The sequence below is a fragment of the Rhincodon typus genome, chromosome 1 (genome assembly GCF_021869965.1).
Source record: "Rhincodon typus isolate 14 chromosome 1, sRhiTyp1.1, whole genome shotgun sequence".
Taxonomy (NCBI): Eukaryota; Metazoa; Chordata; class Chondrichthyes; order Orectolobiformes; family Rhincodontidae; genus Rhincodon; species Rhincodon typus.
This window is the reverse complement of record NC_063332.1, coordinates 78,120,382-78,146,790: the sequence shown is the minus strand read 5'-3', so window position 1 is coordinate 78,146,790 and position 26,409 is coordinate 78,120,382. Positions and strand designations below refer to the sequence as shown.

Genomic DNA, 26,409 nt, shown 5'->3' with positions numbered 1-26,409 from the left:
AATGCAAAGGTTTTGCAACTTTAGTGTAAGTTCTATTTGGGGCATTTTGTGCTGAGAAGAACAAGATAGATTAAAAAGATTCAAATGGGGAATTTTGAGAGCCATTAACAAAAGTAGAGACCAGCCACTGATTCCTTGTTACCTATCATCTAGGATTAGTTGATAGAGGGAAGTCGTAACAGTAAGAACAGTTAGCGGAAAGAGCAGAGGATGTGAATGATCTTGTGATACACTTTGACAGAATGGTATGGGAGATGGCAGGAGTTGCAAAGAGATCAAACTAATTACTTAGTACCAATTACTAGTTTCATTTTGAAAGCAGATGTTTTGTCATAAATTGGTGGCTCAGATGATGAATCACTCTAGACTATGACTACATTTTTGGGAGACGACATTGCCATGTTTTTGAATAGCCACACACATTTGGAAATTTTAAGAATCTGACTTGTCCGCAACCTGCATGGGAACTTTCTGATGACTGTGCACTTTCCAATAATGATGGAGTGATTAAACATTGGGACGTCAAAGGAGCTGGAATTACATGAGTGCAGAGGTCTTGGAGGGTTGAGAGGCAAGCGGTGGTTAGAAATAGGGAGGGTCAAGGCCATGAAGGATTTGAAGACAAGGATGAGAATTTTAAAATTGAGTCATTGTTCTTATCTACATTGACTCCTGGTGAAGTACTGAGAATTTGTCAGATAAGATACAGACAGCAGTGTTTTGGATGTTTACAGAGGTTAGAATATGGGAGACCAGCCAAATGTTGGGAATAGTCAGGTCCAGAGGTATTAATGGCATGAGTGATGGTTTCAGCAACAGCTGAGCTGAGATGGGGTGAAGTCAGGCAATGTCGTGGAGGTGGAACTAGCTCCACTTAATGATGGCACAACTGTGGTAAAAAATTTATCCCAGATATGACCCAGGGGTTGCAAGCCCATTTGTTTAATCTTAGGCTGTTGTTGGAGCAGGTAGTTAGGGAGCAGAGTTTGGAGCAGGGCCCAAGTACAGCAGTGACGTTGGTAGATGCTTAAAGAAACCTGCGTATGAATCTCCATCTGGTTTGTCCTCTGAGCCGGTGGAGCTGATTGGATTTAGAAAATAAGGGACAGAAAAGTGATTAACTTTTCACGTAATAATTGAAATGCAGACTATTTTGATCATGATGGCTTGCCAATATTTCTGAACAAGTGCTTTTCTAATTACTCATTAAATTTTATTTAAATAAAGCTACCTTTTGTCACTAAGGTTGGTCCTTGTAAATTATTTTTATGCTGCAGCCTTTTGTTCATTACATTTATGATGCAATCCTGCATATTTTTCATGACATTCAATGTTAGTTTATGGCTTTGTGAAAAATGGATAGCAAGAGAATGATCTCTAAAACACCAGTGAAAAGTCCATGCAAAAAAAACCATCAAATTAATGATCCACATGCTGTGGTTGGTTTGCTCGCTGAGCTAGTTGTAGTTCAGATGTTTCATTACCCTGCTGGGTAACATCATCAGTGCAGCCTCTGATGAAGCGCTGTCGTGTTTTCCTGCCTAGTATTTAAACTCTGGGGTCCATTGGATTTGATTACCTCATTTACGGTTTTCCTTCGCAGTGGTGTATATTTTGGGTCTAGTTGTATGTGTTTGTTGATGGCCCTCTTGGTGAAGAACCAGGCCTCTAGGAATTCCCGTGGCTTGTCTCTGTTTGGCCTGTCCTAGGATCCTGGTGTTGTCCCAATCGAACTGGTGATTCTCCTTATTTGTGTGAATGGAGATGTGAGAGTATTGGTTGTCTTTTTGTTGCTAGTTGGTGTTCATGTACTCTTATGGTCAATTTTCTTCCTGTCTGTCCAGTGTAATGTTTGTCACAGTCCTTGCCTGGAATTTTGTATATTGCATTGGTTCTGTCCATAGCGGGTAAGGGGTCTTTGGTTCAAGTTAGCCGTTGATGCAGGGTGCAGGGTTGACGTGGGTTTGTGTGCTATTCTGATGCCCAATGGTCGTAGGAGTCTTGTGGTCAGTTTGGAAATGTTCTTGACGTATGGTGGTGTGATAAGTGTGTTAGGGCGTGCAGTATCTTCCTGTTTCTGTTCGTGTGATAGACATCGTCGGATCCAATTGTTTGGGTATCCATTGTACTTAAATACTTGGTAGAGGTACTCTACTTCTTTTTCGTGTAGTTCCGAGTTGCTACAGTGTGTTGTCGCTCGTTTAAATAGTGTTTTCAAGCAACTCTGTGGGTGTTGGGGTGGTTATTGTTGAAATTCAGTACTTGGTCAGTGTGTGTGGCTTTCCTATGTACCTTCGTCAGGAATTCCCTGTTGGCCCTGCATTCTACCATGACGTCCAGGAATGGGAGCAGTTCATTCTTTTCCTCTTCCCTGGTGAATTTGATGCCACTGAGTGTTGTTTATTAGTTGGTGTGTCTCCTGTAGTTTAGTTTGGTCCGTTTGAATACGAAAGTGTCTTCCACAGATCTGATCCATAGTTTGGGCTGGATTTGCAGAACGGCCACGCTTTCGAGTCTCTGCATCACCACTTCTGCTGTTAGTCCGAAGATAGGTTTGTAGATTTGGACATTGAAGGTAAAATGGGTTGTGAGGCATAGGTCCAGTACTTTCAGCATGTTGTCTGTGGAGATGGTGTTGCTCAGGTCTTGTTGTTTTAGTAGTGTTGCTAGTGTTTCTCTTGCCAGTGGTATGTCGATTGATGTGAATAGGGCAGTAACGTCAAATGACACCATGGTCTCATCATGGTCATCTATTCTTGTGTCCTTGAGGGATTTGAGGAACTCCTGGATTGAGTGGGGTGACTTGCTGATATGGTGCTTTAGCCTTCGTTGTAACTCCTTGGCTAACCTATGTGTTGGTGTGCCTGGGAAGGAGACTGTGGGACTGAGGGGTACTTCTGGTTTGAGTATCTTTGGGAGGCCGTAGAATCGGTGGGTGGGGGCGTGGGGAGTGTTTGTCCCTTCTGGTTTCACTTTTAGGTAGTCTGTTTTGTTGATTTGTCCGGTCTGTTTGAGTCTCTTTAGTGTCTCCACAGCATCCACAACCCGAACTGCAAATCTACTCAAGAACCTTAATGATCCACATTATAAACTAATATTGTTGAATGTGCTCATCAAAGCATTTTCACTTTTGATGTGCATCAAAAGATTGTTGAAATCCAAGTAAGATGTAATGTGGCTGAGTTGCTATTAAGCCAGTGTCCCCAGTGATGATCAGTGTTCGTTTAATACTGTTAGAACAGCAATTTGTAAACTTTTCCAGCCATCCAAGAAGACAGAACACTCACTATTCATTTCCTTGGAAAATATAAAGAGCCAAAGTACTGTGGCTCCTGGAAGTCTGAAATAAAAACAGAAAACGCTGCAAGCACTTATCTGTGGAGAGAAAGAGAGGGGGAACCTTTTAGGATGTGACCTTTCACAAATATTTGTGAATCAGCCTGCTCAGATAGGTTGTTACGTACGTCTGGGACTTGAACTGAAACCCCTGGCTCAGAGTTAGGGATACAAAAGCACTATCTGCCATCACATGTAAGTAAAAGCAATTAAGTATCAATTAGGCTTGTTTAACAAGTCTATTGCCCCAGACCATACCATAATATAACTGATGGGCAGGCTGTTTTTTTTTTAAACTATATATTGCCTAGCTGAGAAAAGAAATCCAAGTAAGGAAGAGTGTCCCCACTCTCAAGATGCTACTCTCCTTTTCACGTCACCAGCCCTCCAAAACCTAGCCCCTCATCTCCTCCTCCCTGGCTTGAGGATCTCTCCCTACCCTAAATCCATGGGACTTCACTTTCTGGTACAACTATAATCCGTGTTATGCTGCTTCCTGCAGTCTCAGCAGTGCTCAATACTGAGCTCTGGCACTGTTGATTGACCATATCTCTCAAAGACAGGACTTCTTTTCACCAAAGAGCAGAAGGCTCACTCGCATCTGATATAGTCTGCCCTTAGTATGTTCTGGCTGTTGGATGGGCTTGTGCAAATCTTGTTGACTACCAGCCAGTTTTCCTTTTGGAAGTGTGAATATTCTGCGCCCCCTGACCCACACGTTTGTGCGTGCATGCGGAGTAAAATACTAAAAACATGGAAATTCGAAGAATGGGCCCAGCCAGCAAATTCATCCCTCTGATGAATATAAAAGAAAAATGTTAAATCTTTATCGAAAAATTCGGGTTAGCCCCATAGCAGCCAGTTCTAATCTCAATATGTTAGTAGGGAAGAGAAAGTTCTCAAGAGGATACAGAATAGATTTATAGAGTGGTTCCAAGACTCTGGGATTTCATTAACAATGTTGGGTTGGAAAAATATTGCTTTTCCTTGGAGCCAAAGAGAGTGAGAGGAGATTTTTTTTTAAGAGGTGTGCAAGTTCATGACAGATTCAGATAAAGTTGAGACTTTAAAATTTCTCCGATTAGCAGTCGGTACATGGCAAGTGGATTAAGATTTTGGTCAAGATATGTAGGTAAATACGAGGAAGATTACTTTACTTAACGTGACCTGTGGTAACGATGTATAACTTACAGGTGACAAATTTGGTTTGGAGGATGTTCTGAGACGAGGATGTAGAGATGCTGCAGTGGGATTTTGGAAAAGTTGAGTGAGTTCAAGCAATGTATTGCAGAAATGAGGTTTTCCACTTTGGTAGCAAAAACCAGAATCATGATAGTTTGGGAAAGAGAGGGAAGAGTAACGAAACCTGAATGTCTTTGTCTTTGTCTTTGTACATTAGTCACTGAATATGAAGGTGCAGGTGCAGCAGGCAGTGAAGAAGGAAAATTGCATGTTGGCCTTCGTAGCAAGAAGATAGGAGCAGGGATGTTTTGCAGCATTTGTACAGGGCCTTGGTGAGACCACACCTGGAATATTGTGTGCTATTTTGGTCTCCCTTATCTGAGGAAGGATGTTCTGACTGTCAGGAGTGCAACAAAGGCTTACCATACTGATTCTTGGAATGGCATGGCTAACGTATAAAGAGAGATTGGATCGGTTAGGACTTTTGCTGAAGTTTAGAAGAATGGCAGGAGTCTCATAGAATGCTATGAAATCCTTACACGTCTAGACAGGTCAAATGCAAGAAGGATGTTCTTGATGACCAGGGAGTTCAGAACTAGGGGTCACAGTTTAAGGATTTGGGTAAGCAGTTTAGGGCTGAGATGAGAAATTTCTTCACCCAGATAGTAGTAGTCTGTGAAATTCCACGCCACGGAAAGTGGTTCAGGCTAAAACATTGATTGCTTTCAGAGGAGTTGGATATCGTTCTTGGAACAAAAGCGAGCAGGGAACTGATTTGGATGATCAACCATGATCCTACTGAATGGAATGGCAGGTTTGAAGGCCGAAATGAGCTAGTCCTGTTCCTATTTTCATTATTTCTAACTCACTGCCCATGAGGATAGTGGAAATGGAAACAATCAGTGACCTCAAAATTGTAGATACAGTTGGAGGCAAAGTTCCTTCTAGGTTGCATGCTAGCCACTCCAAGGTCAGAGTATAGCAATCACCATCAACCTGCCAATCACAGTATTGAGTTGTGATTCCAGAAACTGCTACCGCACATGGACCTTGGAGACCCATGCAACCAGAAAGAAATTAGAGGGAATGTTGCTTGCAGGGCTATGGCAAACGGGTTTGTGAGTAGGACTGCCTTGATCATTTCACAGAGCTGGGATGCACATTCCTGATGGCAGAATTGACCTCCCTCTACCATCTCTGAGTGCAGACTATTGATCTGACACAATCTCATAATTCTGGCTGTAGGAGCTGATTCCACTAGTTATCATGCACATAAACTTGCTTTGTAGTTTCCCCAGGTTGGCTCCTCACTTTCAGGTACACCTGCTTCTGGCATGCTCTTCTGCACTCATTTAACCAACGTTGATTCTTTAGCTTAATAGGAATGGTGGAAAGTGGGTTATGCTAGACCTTGGAGTTACAGATTATGGTCAAATACAATTCTGCTGCTAATGATCCGCAGTGCCTCATCGTTACAGTCTTGAACTGCACTTAATTTCTGGAACTGTTCCATTTCACAGGGTCGTAATGCAGCACAACATTGTAGAGGGTGTCCTCAGCAAGTGAAAATGGAACTTAAACTTGAAAACGGGTCAGTCCTATTAATGTTGTCATGGCAGGTGGAGTGGTGAGAGTTAAGTCTATATTTTTCCCTCATTTTGGTTCTTGCACCATTGGACGAAAGCCCATTCTGGTAGCCTTCAAGACTTGATGCCGCCACTTTTGATAGCAAGACATACAAGTTCCCTATTCTGAATGCACTTTGTGCCCTCCCTGCCCTTTGTTTTTCTTACAAATAGTGTTTAGCATAGAGGACCATTACCCCATCAGCTGAGGGGGTACAGTTGGTGGTAGTCAGTGGAAGATTTTTTGGTCAGGTTTAATTTGATACCATGTGTATGACTGTCATGCTGTTTCTCATTTATTGGACAGCTCTCCCAATCTCTCCCAATTTTGGTACAAGTTCCTGGACATTTAGTGAAAAAGATTTGCAGGTTTAACTGAGCTGGGTGTGGCTTTGCACTGTGGGGTGGTCCATCTGTGGTTCATTCCTGTATTGTTGTCATTCTATAAACTGATTGATTGGATTGCTAGGCCATTTCAGGGCCCAGGTACAAGTTAACCACCTTCTCTGCCCCTTTATTTTTGTGAAGGACAGGTGGATTTTTTTTTTAAATGTATGTTTTAATTACTGATATTATCTGCTTATTCCATATTTTTGTTGAATTAACTGAATTTAGATTTAGCTGCATGATAATATTAGAATTCATGTTTCTAGGTTGTTAGTCCATGCCTCTAGATTAGCAGTCCTGTGATTCATCAGCTATGTTACTGTACTCTTGGCAGAACTGTATTGAAATTGGATCAAATGACAGATGAGTTAATTTCCCTAAATCCCATAAACTAAATATTGGATGAAAAACACTGGGAGGGATGTAGGGACCAATGTGGTTCACAAATTGCTTGATCATATGTTGGAGTAACAACTGGGATGACATGATCGAAAACCATACAGGTGAGTTTGCTAATGATTCAGGAAGTACTGCACAAGGTATAAAATTACAAATAAGCATTTAATAGAGTTAATGAATGGGCATAACTGCAGCCAGTGAATTTTAATGAAGGCTGCACCTGAAATACTGTGAGCAGTTCTATGCACTATACCTTCTGAAAAAAGAGTAAGTAAAATGTAGATTTATCCAGATGACTTTTACACTCTATATTCTAAGCCTTTAATCAAGTTCTCCATTTACCTTGATTATTACCAGTTCACGATCTATGTATGTATAGTCACACCAACTCCGACAATCATCCAAGTCTTTTTACACCATTATTTGTAGTCTTTCACCAATGAGAAAGCAGTTTTCCTTAACAAGCTTCAGAAGCAATTATATTCAAACCTTACTGTTTGTGAAGGTTTTGTTTTATTGAACTGTATTTACAGGATGATTGTGTTCCCTCTATTTTAGATCTTTTTGATTGTTGATTAGGTTGGAGATTTCATAACTTCCAACTGGATTTCATTCTTATAGTGGAATTATGTCAGACACCTTCTCAAGCTTGTTTACAGGGAAGCGCCCTCACATTTATTGTAATGTTGATAGGTAAACAGATTCTTAATTGATCCTGTGATCTACTTCGTATGAACAGCTCAGCTACATGCTCAGCAGTGCATTTAAAAAAAACAAATTCAGTTGTTAAATTTTACTTAACTGGATGAAGAATTAATCCCGACCTTTGTCATTCTCTAGGGGCAATTGGATACTTCGTACATCCCTACAGAAGAAGAAAGAAGGGTCTTCAGGGAATGCAATCAGGAAAGCTTCTATTATAGATGTAGGTATAAGTTTTTGGTCAATTGCTATTCACCTGATATTTTGATATTCACTATTTTGATAGAATTTTGTCTATTTCTGTAAAAGCGATGCCAAATTTAGATCTGTTATTGAAACATTTTATTCCAATTAAAACAATTTCAGGGTGTACTGAATTCTGCTCTGGGAGTATTTCTCTGCAGTGACCAGTTAAGAGACTCTCTTTAGGGTTTGTAGGTACAAAATATACCTAAAGTATAAAAGGTTTGGAGATACTCATGATGATTCATATTTTCTTACCTGTTTTTGCTTGCATGGTGGCACTATTGTTAACTAATTAAAATAATTTAACTATGCATTTATCAACCAATATTGAATGTTACATGCTTGAACAATAATTGTACATGATATTATATCTTTACTATTAATAACGTTTTTAATGCTGCCTGGTAGTTGCCAGATTTGGTTTTTTTTTTTTAAAAATGCAGTCTCCAGTCTAAACTCTTAAACGGTAATTAACTGCTCAATTTACTGCATCATCTACTTTCTCCTGTTCTGTCCCCCACCTATTTGTATTTAGAGTTATGTACTATTTTCCATTCTAACTAATAGGTAGTGGTAAAAGTTCAAGCTGCAAACTGGTAAATCCGTGTCTAGTTCTCGAATCTGCAGTCATATTTCTGTTTTGGAGGACAGGTATCAGTCTTTGCTCATGATTGTTATGCAGCCTTTGAGTCAGGTTCTGGGTTTCTGCCCCATACCAAAACCTTGAGCACAAGTTAGGAGTGACAATACAGCACAATCCTGAGGAAGCACACTAAAACATTATCAAAGCTGTGTTGTTCAGTAGAAGTACTAAACCTTACCCATATTTTCCCATTGTAAAGAACACAATGAAAGAAGACAGCAGGAAGAAAGCCACTGTCTTTTCTTCATTCCCTACCCACCAAAGCACAAACATTCACCGTTTCTCATTTTGCCCGTCAACCTATGTCATGAGAAAAGGTTATCATGTTGTCGTTATTTGTGAAAATTTGCTCGGTATAAGTTGGCTACCACACTTTCCTTCATTACAGCAGTGGCTACAATACATCTTACAAGTTATCTGTGACGCATTTTGGAACATGCAGAAATTGAAAGCCGCAAAACAATTTTTTTTTTTTTTTTTTGTTTTTAAATCATCCTTACTATAATTGACTTTTCACCTCAAGCTATCCCTGAAACTTTAATTTTTTAAAGAAATTCAGACTCGGGCACTACAAGGGCAAGCATGTCATTTCATTTTAAGGTGATCATGTCCAAAGTTCATTATTTCCTAATGAATCGGAACTTTTTGTTCAGCGTATTAAATTGGCATTACAACGTGCACTTGGGTCTGCTTTGAACAACTCTAGGTTGCTCCAAACCTTACACTTTAAAAGCTGTCCTAGAAAAGAAATGTTTTCTATCAAATTAATTCATCCAACCTTGTGTAGAAATGTCTTTCCAACTTTATTGCATAATTTTTTTTTCATCACTAGATAGAGTTGTAATGTTTGAGTCACTATTTAACGGTACTATAATTGGGATCATTTACTTGCTTGTTCAAATGCTCTTTACAGCATTGCCTTTTTCTGGGATGAGTATGCTAGGAACTCAACTCCTAATCTCCAGAGGTAACTTTTAAAATAATTAACATTTTTTGATTATCATTAACAGTATTCATTTAATAAGTTGCTGTCATTTCTGTACTTCCCATTTAGGAGTCCTTTCGACTTCAACTCGATTTGGATCCATACCTAAGGTTGCATGTAAGTTAGGTTATTCATTCCTTAGGCAGCAGAAAAACTAATTTGAAGTTAATGCATGTTGACTTGTTAATTTCCTTAGTGGTAAAAGAATTTTTCTTACTCTGGTCGAAATAGTTTCTCAGAATGAATCTGATTCTAATGCTGAAAAGTGTTCAAATATTTATTTTTAATTTTGCACCTACGAATATCAAGCTGTCTGAAATTAGGCAGAGACATTGAATTGGCAAGCAACAAAATAAAGCTCCTGATACTTCAATAATTGGCTTATGTAATTCTAACTCAATAGCACTACTGCCAATATAAGGCAGTTGTGGTGTAATGTGGATACATTAATTGAAATGCTTCTCTCATTTCGCAAACTTAAGAAAACTAAATTGGAAATCTCTTGTAACTTTTCTACTGCATTTCTTTCCCAGTTGCTGGTATTTGTGGTTACCTGATCGGAAAGATTTCCTACATGAAGACATGCCAGGAAAAGTTCATGAGACTGGAGAATTCGCCACTTGGAGATGCTCTACGGCAAGGACGTAGAAGATTCCCACATCCGTCAGTCGTCATTTTTAATATTTTCCAGCATTTTTAGTTCAGTTATGTAGTGAAAATTATTTGTATGTATATGTTACAAAAAAAAAGCAATTTCTCTCTCCTGAAAAAAAGGCAGAGATGTACATTAGTATTTATAGCTTGCAATTGAATTCTCAGTGCGAAGTAATGCAAGACAGTTTCTTTATTCACGGATAAGAGCATACAGCTTGCTATCCCTGACAATGGCAAGGGACTTCAGCTACACACAACCAAACATTTCTATAATAGGAGCTGACTTTTTCACTTGTTTTAATTATGACGAAAATAGGATAATCTGTAAATGCATAGCAGTTAGAACATCTAAATTCTGCTTGTTTTATGGATACAAGTTTACACTTTTGACAAGTGTTTCCGAGGGCTAATATGAAACAAAAGAGAAAATGAAGCTTGCATGATACCAATATGATTGAAATTCAAGTGATGGGCCACACAAAGCCATTAATAAGGAGAATTGGTTATTTGCCATTTAAGGAAATAATGACATACAGCTTAAAATGGAGACTGTTACTGTACTGTATCCATAACCTAGATTAGGTGTAGAAATGAAGTAACATTTGCAGGTCCAGTTAACCTTTACTATCTGAAATTTTTTCAGCAGTTAATGTAAACAACATCAAATGTACTCTGTGGTAAAATATTGGAAACAATACATAACATTAGCTAATGTATAAACAGTGACAAACTGTATGCTGTACAATAATCTAAAATGGGAATAATGCCCAAATGATTTCTAGTTTTTGTGGTCAATTACACCCTGCATTTGCATTTCTCTAAATGTTCCTGGCTTTGTAACATTACTGAATGTATAGTAAATCCCAGCCATAAGTTTGGTATTTGATTCAGCTTTGGGAAGCTTCTCTAAAACTGCAGTATAATTTTTTTTTACAGTTGTCACTAAAGAGCTAATCGCATAATTCTTTGCTAATAAATTCCATTAATCATAGAATCCCTACAGTATCGAAACAGGCTCTTTGGCCCAACAAGTCCACACCGACTCTCAGAGAATCCCACCCAGACCCATCCCCCTAAACTACACATCCCTGAACACTATGGGCAATTTGGCATGGCCAATCCACCTACCCTGCACGTCTTTGGACTGTGGGAGGAAACCGGAGCACCTGGAGGAAACTCACGCAGACACGGGGAGAATGTGCAGACTCCACACAGACAGTAACCTGAAGTGGGAATCGAACCCGGGTTCCTGGTGCTGTGAGGCAGCAGTGCTAACCACTGAGCCACCGTGCCGCCCCTTAATTATAAAGTCTGTTCAAGTGTACATGTATAGAGATCTATTTCAACCTCTGAAAACATGGATGAGAATTTCCCGCCTTGTGGTAGAATTCTGATTTTTCTTTTATCCTGCTCTTGGCAACGTTTGCCTGACCTTTGTATCCTGCTCTCCTTCGTGCTTTGATTTGCATCACATGTATATAATCCAGCATGGTTTAAATTAAGATTAAAGTATCTCCGATCTAGGAGGTGATAAAGCATTGCCTACCTGATAAGGGACGTGATGAGTACTTGTCTACCCCATAAAAAGACTTGTATTACTACTTTCAAAGTTTGCGTTTTCCTCAATCGCCCTATTTAATTTTCTTCTTCACCTTTCTTAAAACCAATCTTTAAGCAAGCTTGTAGTCATTTCTTGCTTTGCATTGGTGTCAGTTTTTCTGTGCTTCCATATGGCACTTTTTTTCCACGTTAAAGATATAGACGGAAGTTATTCTTGAGCGGCATGGTGCATTTTATATATGATCCTTTGTACCTCTTATTTGCTAAAACACAAAACCAAGCCAGTCCGTAAGACCAGTGTTTGTAAAATCTTGACACTGCATTATTAAGTCTTCAAGGTTATTTTCTGGTGCTAGTATTTACTTCAGCGAGTATTACAAGTACCAACCGACATTAAATGCTGAAATGCAGAAGCTATTTTTGTGATTTTTTTAATATAGATTTTATGCTTTGGCTAATTGTCATGATGTTAATGGAAGGTAAAGAAAAGGAAAGATTTCTACCAACTTGAAATCTAGTAAATTTGCACATCTGAATTGGTCTGTAAGCGTTTGCATCTGCAACAGATGTTATAATTATGATTTCCTGTCAGACAATTTAAAACCTTTCCTTTTGGCCATTAATTTTCAGACTTTTTATCTTTAGTCATTTTCATCCCTGTGAATAACCTTTTTACTGCTCTCATCCTGCTCCTGAACTATGCACCCGGCAGAATAAAGCAATTTTTCTAAACAGTACCTTTATAGTTTATAATAACATAAATATTGTGTCATGATTAAAAAGAAAATAATGAAATTGAGCACGTTTGGCGTATGTTTCTTGTTTATTTTAGCCAAACAATGAAGATGAGTTTAAAGTGAAACCTTCCCAGCTACAGTTTGTACATGGAGATTCAAGTAAAATGATTGCAGTCATTATTTGTAAGATCGGCTTAATCTGATGACTTACCTTCATGACAGTCATATGTTTTGCTGCTAAAATTGACGTGGATCATTGGGGATTACAAGAATAACATTGGAATTAAATGTTGCTGCTGAATTAGTTTACATTTTGAATATAAAAATGTATTTGTTTCATTAAGTGTCACTAAGGCTAACTCAGGAATTTTTGTCCTTGGATACAATGAACAAAATCATGCAAGTGAATGAGAACTACTTAACTTTTTAAATTGAATTACGCTGTTGAATGATCCGACTGGTTCCATTCTAACATGAAAAGGGTTTAATGGGAGAGTCCTCAATCCTGTGGATGGGAAATAGATATCGAATATGATAGTCAATTACGTCATGAGAATATATTATGTTATTTCTTAATGTGACCATCTTGTAAATTTAATTGTTTTTCTATATCCACTCCTTCTTCAGCCCTAACCATCATGAGGTAATACTTGCTAATTTTATATTACAGACATTCATATCAGAAGTCTGAATTTTCTGACAGTACTGTAGAACATCTACAACCTGAAGTGAACAGCCCTATCACCTACTCTGATGATTATAACCATAGTATCTCTGATTTAAAACATGAGTCTGTTCCATTCAGTTCTACGCTCAGCGAGTCAGCTCCTACAGGGATTGTTGACACTACAGGAGGTATTTTGTGTCCTTTTACATCTTTCAACAGTTTGATACAATATGTAATATTTAACAAATAATATTAATTATGCATTCTTTTGAAGAAAAGTGCAGTGGATTGTAAAGAGCAGACATATTTAACAATAGTTGACAGGTTTCTTTTTGTCAACTTTTGAAGTCCTTGTGCAGCAATAATCTGAAAGTGTTATCCAACTACAAATTCCAAAAAGTTAGCATCTTAAAATAAAAAGCTGACCAACAATAAAAGACAATCATTGCAAAGTAATTAAGAACATGAGAACATAAGAACTGCAGGTGCTGTAAATCAGAGACAAAAAAATTGCTGGAAAAGCTCAGCAGGTCTAGCAGCATCTGTGGAGAGAAATCGGAGTTAACATTTTGGATCGAGTGACCCTTCTTCAGAACTCCTCAGAACATTGAGTAAGAAGTTAGGGGTCATGTTGCGGCTGGAGAGGACATCGGTTAGGCCACTTTTGCAAATCTGTGTGCAATTTTGGTCCCTCTGCTATAGGAAGGATATTATGAAACTTGAAAGGGTTCTGAGGAAGGGTCACTCGATCTGAAATGTTAACTCTGATTTGTCTCCACAGATACTGTTAGACCTGCTGAGCTTTTCCAGCAACTTCTATTTTTGTCTGAGAACATAAGAAATGGGAGCCCAAAGAAACAGGAAGATCAGTTCAACATGTTTTGTCATTCAGTACAATGGTGGCTGATCTTGGGCATCAGTTCCACTTTTCCACCTGCTCTTCATGTCCTTTGATTTCCTGAGAGACAAAATATCTGCCTATATTAACCTTGAATACGTTCAATATTACAGCACCATCAACCGTCTGGGGCAGAAAATTCCAAAGATTCTCAGTTCTTTGAAAAAAAGGTTCTTTCCAACTCTGTTTTTTGAGATCCTGTCCCCATATTCTAGAAACACCTGTCCAGTTTTTAAAGTGTCTTTAGAGTGAGATCCTTTCTCATTCTAACTCTGAAGAATGTAGACTGAATTTTCTAAGTCTGTTATCATGGGCCAGCCCTCTTCTGTAAGGGACTAATATAGTGAACCTTCACTTCTCCTATCGATGAGAGCAGGGACTGCAAACAGGACTGACCATGGTACAGGAAACTATAGAAATGGTGTAGTGGAGATAGAAGTGTTGTAGTGGCAGGAGACAATATAATTAGAAGAATAAATACTGTTGTTTGCATCTGTGAGCACAGGTCCAGTGGTGCCTGTCTGGTGCCATGGTTAAGGATATCTTCTCTGGGCTGGAGAAGAACCTGGATTGGAACAGGAGGAATCCAGTTGTTGGCGCAACTGACATTTGCTAGGACTGGATATGTTCTACTGAAAGAATTTGAATAGTGCACTAAAGAAATGAACAGAACGTCCAGGGTGATAATTTCCAAATTATTACCTGAGCCAAGGGTGTACTTGCAGAGGGTAGATAAAGTCAAGAATTTAAATGTGTGGCTTAAGGATTGTTGTGGAAGCAGTGACTTTCAATTTGTGGGCCTCTGGGTTAGAAGGCAGCTCTTCCGTTGGGATGGGTTTCACTTAAACTGTGCTGGGACCAATGTTCTGGCAAATTGAATAATTGGTGCTGCAGAGAGGGCTTTCAACTAATGAGGGAAGGGGCAGAGTTCTGGAAAGAGGATATGTAGACTTGCAAAGCAATAAGATAATGGTAGCTGTCCAGGGTAGCTATTTAGTTAGCAATACTCAGAGTAGGACAAGAAGTGACAGGGTGATCTAATGTTTGCAGCTCACAAATGCCAGGCAATGATCTTCTCCAATAGAGAAGTCTGACCACCACCACTTGATGGTGTTACCATCACTGAACTTCCCACTATCAACATCCTGGACATTATCACTGACCAGAAACTCAGTTTGCCATTTAAATAAAGTGGCTACAAGAACAGGTCAGAGACTGGAAATACTGCAACGACTCATTCACCTCTTGACACGCGACGCGCCCCGCGCCGCCGCCCCCCCCCCCCCAACCAAAGCCTTATCTTTACTCCTGATTTGTGCCTTTTAGATAATGTAGAATATTCCCTGCTTACCTGGGTGAATGTAGCTCCAACAACACTCAAGAAGCTTGCCACCATCCAGGACAAAGCCTCCCGCTTGATTAGCACCACATGCTGAAATACCCATTCCCTCCACCACTGATGCTCAGTAGCAGCAGTGTATGCTATTTATAGGATGCGCTGTAGAAATTCAAAGATCCTTAGACAGCACCTTCCCAACCAATGGCCACTTCCATCTAAGAACAAGGGCAGCTGGTACATCGAAACATCACTACCTGCAAGTTCCTCTCCAACTATTCACCATCCAGACTTGCAAACATATTGCCATTCTTTTGCTGGTTCAGATTTGCTGACTATACAAGCGTTCTTTTTTAAAAAGCAGTGAATAAGATCAAGGGGGGTTGGGTGGGGAGAGCATGGCAAAAAGACTAAATTAATGGCTCTTGTTTCAATACATGTAGTATTTAAAGTAAAATTAATGGACTAACGGCACAAGTAGATTAATGGTATGATCTTTATAGCCATTGTGGAGACTTAGCTACAAAGGGATCAAAGTTAAGAACTAAATATTCAGGGTATATGACACACAAGAAAGAAAGGGTTGGTGGGGTAGCGTTGTTGGTGCAAGATGAATTAAGTATGATAGCAAGAAATGATCTAGGATTGGAGGATGTAGAATCTGTAAAGGCAAATGTAAAAAATGACAAGGGGAAAGAAGAAACTGGTGGGAGTAGTCTATAGGCCCTCTAACAATGGCCATACTGTAGGACAAAAATAAATCGGGAGGTAGTGAGGGTTCTGCATTAATCATGGGTGACTGTAATTCTCATGTAGATTTTAAAAAAAACCAAATTGGCAAAGGTAGCCCCAAGGAATAATTCAGTGTACGCAGAGCAGTTTCCTTGAACAATACGTTATGAATCCAACTGTCAGGCTATTTTGGATCTGGTGATAAGAGTGAGGCAGGGTTAATAAATTACATGAGCGTAAAAGATTCCCTAGGCAACAGTGACCGTAACATGAAAGAATTTAGCTTTCAGTTTGAGTGAGAAACCTAGGTCGAATAACTGCGCTCAACTTAACTGAGGGTGATTTTCGAAGGAATGAACACAGTTGGCTGGAATGGGCTGGAAAAGGACTTCAATGGAAAAGACAATTGTCAAACAGTACTGGACGTTTAAGAAAGTGAATCTTAAAGATATACCACAATGAAAAAAGGACTTTAACAAGTTAATAAGCCAACCGTGGATAACCAGAGAAGTTAGCGATAGCATCAAGTTGAACAAGAAAAACATACGATGTGCCAAAGATTAGTGGTAAGCCAGAGGATTGGGCAAGTTTTTAAAAACCAATGAAATATTGCCCAAAAAGGGACAAAATATACTTTGAGGGTAAACCTGACAGTACTTTTTTAGATGAATTCTTCTTTAAATTATATAAAAATGATGAATGGGAAGTTAAGCCATGCCTGACAAATGTATTATAATTCTTTGAGGAGATAATGAAGAGAGTAGATAAAGGGGAGTCAGTAAATGTAATATGTTCAGATTTCCATCAGGTATTTGATAAGGTCCAATACATTAGGCTACTTAACATAAGAGCTTGTGGTGTCTTTGTGCATGGACAGGGGACAAATGTCTGGTCCATGTTCTAAGTTCTCATCCCAGCATAGAACTAGGTTGTGCAGGATGCATCAATAATCTGGTGACCCTGTCTAGCAAGTACTGGAGTGCTCCTCCTCAGTGGTTCAGATGACAGAAGCACATCTCTGAAAACCAGTTGCCTGTTTGTTATCGTCCTAGTGGATGCATGGCATTATAGCACTGTTCATCACCATTCTGAGAGTTGCATACAGGGGTCATTAGCACTGCTTTGTGGGAATACCTGTTACCACCCACATGAGACAATGCAGGAGGGCAAATATTGAAAAACCTGGAAGTTGTGTAGAATATAAGCATTGTGACAGTGGGTGCTTACCTAGAGGAATTGTTGCCTATGATCACAAATGAGCAAGACATTGAGAGAGTGAAATCCCTTCCTGTGGAGGAATCTGGCTGATCATTCTGTGGTGTTCATGTATAAGCTGTTGATAGCTCCTTGCACCTGAGGGAACCCAGTAATAGCTGCAGATCTGACTGCCCAGGGCCCCTGGCCTCCTGTTTTAAGGTCAAGACACCTTTTTTTTGTGTGGTGGTGGAGTTAGGAAGGGAAAGCGAATTATAATATAAAATATATAAACATAAAATGTGTTTATATGGTCATGACTCATGCACGCTTCGCCAAGAATTTTCGATTCATAATAATATTTTAGTATTTTGGCATATTTTGCTTTTTTTTTCCATATTTGGAGGCAAAAACAGACTGCTGTATTGATTGACGGGAATGACGAGGAATGCATGTTCAAATATATTTAGAATATGGCTTCACTTTGTTTATGTTTTACACTCCAGAATTAGGATCCCCAGTTTGAGAAGTGAACCTGTTCCTTATGAGGCTTTTATCATTGGGTTTCAGTGGGAGCACATACAGTGTTTTTCCTCAGATAAACTAAGTGTCAAGAACTTAGCTACTACTTGTTCCTCAATCAGATAAATAGCTCTGAGGAGCCATTCAAGGAAATTCCTTCATAGCACGTAACATCCCTCCATTGTGTATAAGTAGCTTAATGCTACGTAGTTACACAGGAAGTCAAATATTTTCTTTTAGCCTTGGGCCATTAGTAATCTCATTCTCTTATCACCTCTGAGAATTTTTGCTCTAAGGGAGTAAAATACTGAAAAATATTGTTTCAGTTCAGTCTATACTTACACCTTCCTTCAACTTTAATTTATTTCTCTACATTTTGTCTGTTCAAATTCTAGCATTTTGCATTGATATTCAATAATTGACAGCCCTGATCCAAGTAGGTGGGGAAACTCTCTCCATTAAAGACAGACAAATGGGCCTGAATTTTACCAAAAATCAGCTAAAAGTCAATACATTGAAATTCATGGAGAGTTCCTGTCTGGCTTGAGCTTGTTATCTCTCAAAATTCTCTGTTGCTCACCCCATTGTGTGCACCATGACTCCATGGCACTGCACTCATTTTGCGCTCGCCAACAGCCAAAATACTCACCGCTGTCAGGACACCCTTGAGATTTCCACCACCAGTGCCATATTTAAAGCCCAGCTGTGAACCATTCAATTGCTGTCAGCCACAAATAACCCTTCACAGTCCGCTTAATGGGGAAGAAATGAAAAAGAAAAGCTTCTGAGGGCACTTAGTTGGCATGGGTGATACTTCATTAGAAACAGCAGCTCATCATCTCCTGTCCAGCCAGCTGACATTGTAGCTTCAGGTCCAAGAATGAAGTTGGGCAAACTACCTATCGTGAATACAATACCATATTAGAACCCTATCTAAAGGAGTGCTACTCTTTTCTCAATGCCTGCCAAAGTATAACATTGCCAGTGTTTAATAGGAGTATCACTGATAGCTGAAAAGCCTTCAATCAATTGAAAACATTGCCTTTTACTGAATGACAGGAAAAGTGAAGAAATAAACAACTAAACATAGATTTAAGGCAAGGGACTGGAGCTTTAGAGGAGATGAAACATTTTTTTGTCACGCAGAGGGTGGTAGAAATCCGGAATTCAATGCCTGTAAGGGTAGTCAAGGCAGAAAGGGTCATAACATTTAAGAAGTATTAAGATGTACTGTTGAGATGCTAAGGCATACGAGTCTATGGGCTAAGTGCAGGAAAATGGGGTTAGAATAGTTAGATGGTCAATTTTGACCGTGTAGACTCCATGGGCTGAAGGAGATTTTTCTGTGCTGTAGACGTCTAACTCTATGACTAATAAATGGTGTCAGGGCAACTTCGAGCAGGGTCCCTGGTACAAACATAGATGTGTCACTGATGATCACACATGACCTGTACATAGATGGAATGGAACCTTTTTCTATTGATGAAGTCAGTTTTGTTGTGATATGGCGTTCTGAACAGGATGTGTGTCCAGTCTGCACCTGGGGGAATGGTGGCTCTTGAATGTGGGCAAGCTCTGCAATCCAGACTGCAGCACAAACCCTCTGTCTCTCCCCATTTCCCCTCACTTCCTCCCACTCCTATCACCAACCCACCCCATCCTCTTCTCATCTCTTTGATGGGGCAGTTGACGAGAAGAAGAGCAGAAGGAACAAATGTGTTTTCTCTCAAGCTGTCATAAAGCAGGAATCAGGCCTCATTGTGCAGTCAACTAGGTCATAGCCTCTAGTATAAAAAAAATTTAAAGGAGCCATATAACTATCAATGATCAGATCAAGCTTCACATCAGTCGTTGCTGCTTTGGAGCTTCTAACCCAAAATTAAACAATGCCACAAGCAATGTTTTATGATCCTACCTATGTTTTAGGAATGTCTATGCTGTTGTGTTAAAGAAAATATTCACCTTGAATATGATTGAATGCAGCTTTTACATTGTTTACATTTACTGTAAAAATAAAATGGTGTGCAAGTTTTTGCCCTTTGTTTAGGGCAGAATTTCAGACTTGCCTTTTAAAAATTGTTTGAAGGTAAACAAGATGCCAAATTTGAGTAAAATTCAAATCATTTACCTTCTTATCCAAAAAAAACTGAGATGGTCAAAATGGCCATTGTAGCCACTGAAGATTTAACCATGTAATTGTATTTTTTGCTAACCTTGGAAACCTTTTTGCGAAGTTTTTTTCTTAAATGAACAGAGGAGACTAAATTGTTTCACCAATGTTTGTATATAATAGCTTTTTTCAAAATTTAATCTATCATCTGATTGTAAGCACTAATTACAATTGTGCAAATTGCAGTGTCAATACTACAGCTTATTTATTTTGAAACTTGCATCATTCTTGGAACAGAGTTGCCACTTTAGGGCCACAGTGCAAGGATGCCTGATAGGCAGAAGCAGTCTAGAGCAGGTTGACTCAGATCTTCCTGGACCTTCATTCCACTAACACTGCCATACCCAAGCTTTTTGCAAAGTTTTGTCACATTCTGTAAAATAGCACTTGCTTGTTTTGAATCCTATTTGTGTTTCAATCACTATACTGTGCACAGGTTTTATAATCTCTTCTAAAATAAGTTTATTTGCTTCTGACCACAGCAACGAGCCCAGAGATAGAAGAATCAAAGCCTCAAAGGAAATCAATGACATATGATGAACTAAGAAACAAAAATAGGGAACTATACGAAGTGACAGTGGCACAAAAGGCAGATTCACTTCACAAACCAACTCCACAGCGATTACCTGACAACAAAGGAGGTCAGTTATGGATTTTACTTTTAATTTGATGTTCTTGAACTGCTGCAGTTATTTTGGTGCTACCACCATGATGTTAGATTAGGAATGCTAGAATTCTCAGTGAAAGGAATGCAATTGTTTGTCTAATCTGGAACTGTGAGGCTTAGCAAAGTTTGTGATTAAACCTTCTTAAACTGATGATTAAATCATTTCAGGCTGGATTGTAGTTTGCTGTGATGCAAGCAATTGCAAAAAATCCACTTCCAATTGCTATGTACAGTTTATTTATACGTCCCCAGAACATAAACTTGTTACAAACAATGTTTTAAAGAAATTTAGAATTGTTTCAGAAGCATAAAGGTAATAATACACCTATAAAAGGTGAAAGGTTATAGTTAAGAGTATGATTTGCTGTTTAGAGTAGTCCCATGTTATCGACAGAACATTAAAACCATGGAGCCAACAGTGTATATATAGTTAATAAAGAGATAAAAAGACTTATTTCTAACAGAGTTCAGAGAATATTGAACAATTTTTTAAATAATAAAGGGCCAGCCCCCATCCACACCATTTTTAGATGATCTGCTGCCACAATCCCCATTCTTGACTCCGCTCTGGACTGAGCTATTTGAATGTGTGTCAGTTAGTCTTCCTGTCCTTTATTCTTTTGTGAACTTCATCTCATTCAAAATTCTGGTGTTCATAATCTATCTGAGACTGTTTCACCTTTCATCCCTTAGTCATTGACCCATATTGGCTGCGGGTCCATCTACACTTCAAAAAGTAAAGTTTACATCTATTTAAGCTATTTCATGTGTAGTTCTGTTTTCAAACTTTTTCCAACCCTTAAGTCTCAGAATTCTGCTTTTCGTACTCTGTGGTGTAGAGTCATAGAGTCAAACAGAACAGAACCAATCCATGTTCACCATAATCCCAGACTAAATGGCTCCCACCTGCCTGCACTTGGCCCATATCGCTCCAAACATTTCTTATTCATGTACTTATCTAAATGTCTTTTAAATGTTGTAACTGTACTCTTATCCACTGCTTCCTCTGGAAGTTCATTCCACGCAGGAACCATCCTCTGTGTTTAAAAAAGAAATTGCCCCTCGTGTCTTTTTTAAATCTCTCTCCTCTCACCTTAAAAATGTGTCTCCTCTTGAAACACCCATCCTAGGGAAAAGACAACTACCATGAACTCTATCCATACCCCTCATTATCTTATAAGCTTCTATAAGGTCGCTTCTCAACCTCCTACCCTCCAATGAAAAAAGTCCCAGTTTATCCAGCGATTCATTATAACTCAAGCCTTTCATACCTGGCAACATCCTGATAAATCTCTTCTGATCCCTCTCCAGTTTAATGATATCCTTCCTATAACTCCTTCTTAAAGCATCTGAATCGCGGAACATTGAGCTGCCCGACCTGTCCATCCCTCGGCCAAGTTTCGGTAATAGCTGTGATGTCCCAATCCCACATTCCCGAAGATGCCCTGAGTTGATCAGCCTTACCTGTAGGACCCTTTATATTGAAACAAATGCAGTTTAATTCTTCAAAGTTACTTTGTTCTCTGCCTTGCTTTTGTTTGTCTTTTGTAATTAACTTGTTCTTTTCAGATTCAAAACCATCCCCATTTATCTCTTTATTTACTATGCTCCTAAGGATCCTTCAGCCCTGCACCCCCAAATAGTTAACAGTCTCACTTAATGGAACTAACAAATCTTCCCAGTAGGATATTGCTCCCTTTCCAGGACAAGTGAAGGCCATCTTTTTTGAACAGGTATTTTCCACCCCAGTAAAGATCCCAATGATCCAAAAACCCGAATCCCTGAACATTGCACCACCTCTTCAGCCTTATTTATCTCCTTTTATCTTTTTATTCTGTCCCTTGTTTGAGCTTGGCACCAGAAGTAAACAATTACTACTTTTGAGGTTCTGTTTTTTCAGTCTTCTACCTAACCTCCTTATATTCACTCTGTAAAGTCTTAATGTTTTCCTTACCTATGTCATCCTTACTAAAATGTACAGTAACTTCCAGTTTCTCACTCTCCCCTTTTAAAAAAATATGCTTCAAACTTTTTAGACATCCTTTAATCCTGGCACCAGGAAAGCAACATATTATCCTAGGTTCACATTCACTGCCATAAAATCTCCTGCCTGTGCCCTTTACAGGAGAATGTCTAACAATTATTCCTCTAAATTTTGTCAGATTCATTTTTTATTTGTTGCATGTTGTACATTTTGAAATTCTGGCTCCAACTTTAACAGCCATACCTTTAACTAACTCTGATATTCTTCCAAAAAAACACTTCTTTTGATCTTGACCTACTTCTCAAGCTTTAAAACACTGCCAGCCTCCCCTTTTTAAAATGCACGTATTGAATCAAATTTTCATTACAATGTTTAATGATTAAATTTGTCAGGTAGGTGTTGATTTTTGCCTAATTATGTCTTTGTAAACAGCAGCAGAATTGTTTTTTGAACATGCTTTATAAATGTGAATTATTTTTAATATAGTGATTAAATGCTGGTATTTTGCTCTGGTGGAGTAGTCTATGATGAAGCTATTGATGTTAAAATTCTCACTCCAAGTTAGAAGATGAATCAGGAGAAATTTATTAACTTGGTTGTTGTACCATGAATCAGTTGAGGCATTATCTCAAGGGAACCATAGATCAGTATTTGATACTATGGGGATAGTGATGCAATCCAATTAAACTTCGACTGTTCACGCAAAGAGCTAGACTTGGCATGATGTGACCTCCTCTTGTAGTTTTTAGTTGGTATAAAGAAACATTTAACTTGGACACTTCATGGACATAGGTTTATTTGCAGTGGATTCTGTACATCTGGTAGCAAACCTTTTAGAGCGAAGTGTACATTTTTATTTTAACCAATTGTCTGTGTTCAAGCTAAAAAGTGTGCCCATCTATGGTTGCACTTCAGCCTGGCCAGTACAACACAGGCCTTGTTCCATGATAAATTTTACACACAACAATTAAGGGACCACATATGGAAAGAGTTGCTATGCAGAAAGTTTCATGTTAGTGGATTCATTGCTGAGAATATATTTAAAGATCAGTGAGCCAAAACAAATCAATACATATTGACCTGGAATTTTCAGCCTTAGTCTGCATTAAAATTGGTTTATTTCAAAGAAAGTTATGGAAAATTTTGAATAAATGACCTTTTTTAAACACACCCTTTTGGCATAATTAGGGTCTCATTTGCTCAATACAGTGTATATGGGTGAAGTTGCATGGTAGGGGCATAAACAGGACCTCCTGAACTTAACTTTTAAAAGAATTTGTCATTGCAGACTATGGTCTGTGACAAGTCTGAAGTATTGTGAACAACAACTACTTGAAATGCTGGGCGAGGCGCCATTGAAAACAATAGAGGGCTAGGACTTGCCTATCTCTACAATGGAGTTGGTCTGCTCTTTATTTCAGGATGCTGGCTTGCAACCTGAAGCAGCTTGAATCCTTAAAAGATGCTGTTGAAAATTGGAAGCCACAAGAATGGAGCCAGAACCTTCCCACCATTTTTTTCAGAGATCTCGTAATGGAAATCCAGGCCAATTTATCATAATGTAAAAGTAAAGTTTTGCAGCAGGAATCTGGAAAGTAAAATGGAAAATACTAAAAATACTCAAGTTCTGGCAGCATCTACGGAGAGATTAACAAAGCTGATGATTCAGGCTGATAACCCAGCAACAGTTTTGAAAGGTTTTAAATTTGTAACTTTGATTCTCCAACTTTGCTGCCAAAGCAATTTCAGAAATGTTTGGTTTTGTGTCAAAAATAGTACGGTTTTCTGTTCTGAAGAAGGGCCTCGCACCTGAAACGTTGATACTGCTTTATCTCCACAGATGCTGCCAGACCTGCTGAGTTTCTCTAGTTATTTCTATTTTTGCTACAGTTTGGTTTTGTTTTACGTGATTGGGCTAATGCTTCTCACAAATCAATACTGATAATCTCTCCTGGTCTAATTATTTTTCCAGTTGCAAAAACAAACAAGTATGGAGATACCTGGGAAGAATAAGCATACTGATGGACAAGTAGATGAACCCAGAAATGTTGGAGCTATTCATATATAATGCATTCTACAAAAATATTTAATCTGAAAGCCTGAAGAGTCTTTTTAAAAAATTGATGCCAATCTAATTATACCATAACGATCTTATGATGATCTACTTTTTAATGGAATCCATTTGACTTGTTTATATTATTATCCATCAAAGACTTGTTTGTTCCATTTCTTAGCATAAAAATTATGATTAATTCAAAAATACTGCAGAAGTTTTCTTGCTGATACTTGTGTTCATTTCGATATATAACCATTTATGACAGGGAAGGTACGCAAAGTAAAATATTACTTTAGTTCAAGGGTGTATTAGACAATCTCACTATGGATGATTGTGTATTCTTAATTTTGAGCTGTGTTGTTGCTGTAAATCAAATTAAACCAAAGTGGTGAACTGTATTTAAGTAATACCATGTATATTCAATTTTCAACCATGAAGCTATTGATGCAAGTATAAATTAGAAAATGAACATCATTAAATGTACAGTGTTTTATTATGATTACATTTATATAAAAGCTAGCCCATAATTTCCTTACTGAACAAACTTTTTAAATCTTTTTAATTACATGAAATGAACTGCTAATATTATCAATGCTGCAGGGAAAGAATTGGGGGAAAACGCCAAGTACTGAAGTAAAATATTTGAATTGGTAATAGGATGGAAAATTTTGATTTGGCTAAAAGTGAAGCATAACTAGAAAAGTAGTTTACCATTACCAAACTCATGACTCGTCCTGCTAGGATTATGAAGTCCTTGGGTGTCACCCAATCAACATAACTTGATTTACATGTTTTTATTATTCATTTGTGGGATGTGAGCATCACTGGCTTGCCAGCATCTATTGCCTGTCCCTAATTGCCCTTGAGAAGGTGGTGGTGAGCTGCAGTCCTCTAGCTGTGGGTTGACCCATAATGCCATTAGGGAGGGAATTCTGGGATTTTGACCCGGCGACAGTGAAGGAACGACGATATATTTCCAAGTCAGGATGGCGAGTGACTTGGAGGGAACTTGAAGATGGTGGTGTTCCCATATTATCCGCCTCCCTTGTCCTTCTAGATGGAAATGGTCGTGGGTTTGGAAGGTGCAGGCTGAGTATCTTTGATGAATTGCTGCAATGCATCTTGTAGATTGTAGCAGCAGTGTGTACTGAGCATCGATGCTGGAGGGAGTGGGTGCTTATGGATGTTGTACCAATCAGGCTGCTTTGGCCTGGATGGTGTCAAGCTTCCTGAGTGTTGGGGTGGCAATTATCCAGATAAGTGGGGAGTATTCCATCACACTCATGACTTGTGCCTTGTAGATGGTGGATAGACTTTGAGGCATCAAGAGGTGAGTTGCTCGCTGCAATATTCCTAGCTTATGACCTGTGTTTGTGGTGAGTCTAGTTGAGTCTTTGGTCAATGATAACCCCCAGGATCTTGATTGTAGGGGAGTCAGTGATTTTAACACTGTTGAATGCCAAGGGGCGGTGGTTAGGTTGTTTCTTAGTTGTGATGGCCATATTTGTGCCACAAATGCCAGGCTGTTACTTGCCACTTGTCAGCCCAAGCCTGGATGTTGTCCAGATCTTGTTGCATTTGGACACGGATTGCTTCAGCATCTGAGGAGTCCCAGACTGTGCTGAGCGTTATGCAGTCATCAGTGAACATCCTCTTATGATGAAGAGAAGATCATCAATGAAGCAGCTGAAGATGGTTGGGCCTAGGACAGTACCCTGAGGAACTCC

The 26,409-nt window shown here is 38.9% G+C and overlaps 1 protein-coding gene across 2 annotated transcripts in view; it reads left to right on the top strand.

Moving 5' to 3' along the window:
* The window catches only part of ociad1 (OCIA domain containing 1), a 31,446-nt gene extending 6,290 nt beyond the window's left edge, over positions 1–25,156 (top strand). For both annotated transcript variants that reach the window (XM_020514276.2, XM_020514277.2), the window contains exons 2-8: positions 7,770–7,854; positions 9,434–9,487; positions 9,575–9,622; positions 10,039–10,168; positions 13,127–13,311; positions 20,458–20,616; positions 24,599–25,156. In XM_020514276.2, coding sequence (XP_020369865.2) covers positions 7,770–7,854; positions 9,434–9,487; positions 9,575–9,622; positions 10,039–10,168; positions 13,127–13,311; positions 20,458–20,616; positions 24,599–24,639 — 702 coding nt within the window. In that variant the 3' untranslated portion in view covers positions 24,640–25,156. The remainder of the gene's footprint in view (positions 1–7,769; positions 7,855–9,433; positions 9,488–9,574; positions 9,623–10,038; positions 10,169–13,126; positions 13,312–20,457; positions 20,617–24,598) is intronic.
* The last annotated feature ends 1,253 nt before the right edge of the window (positions 25,157–26,409 follow it).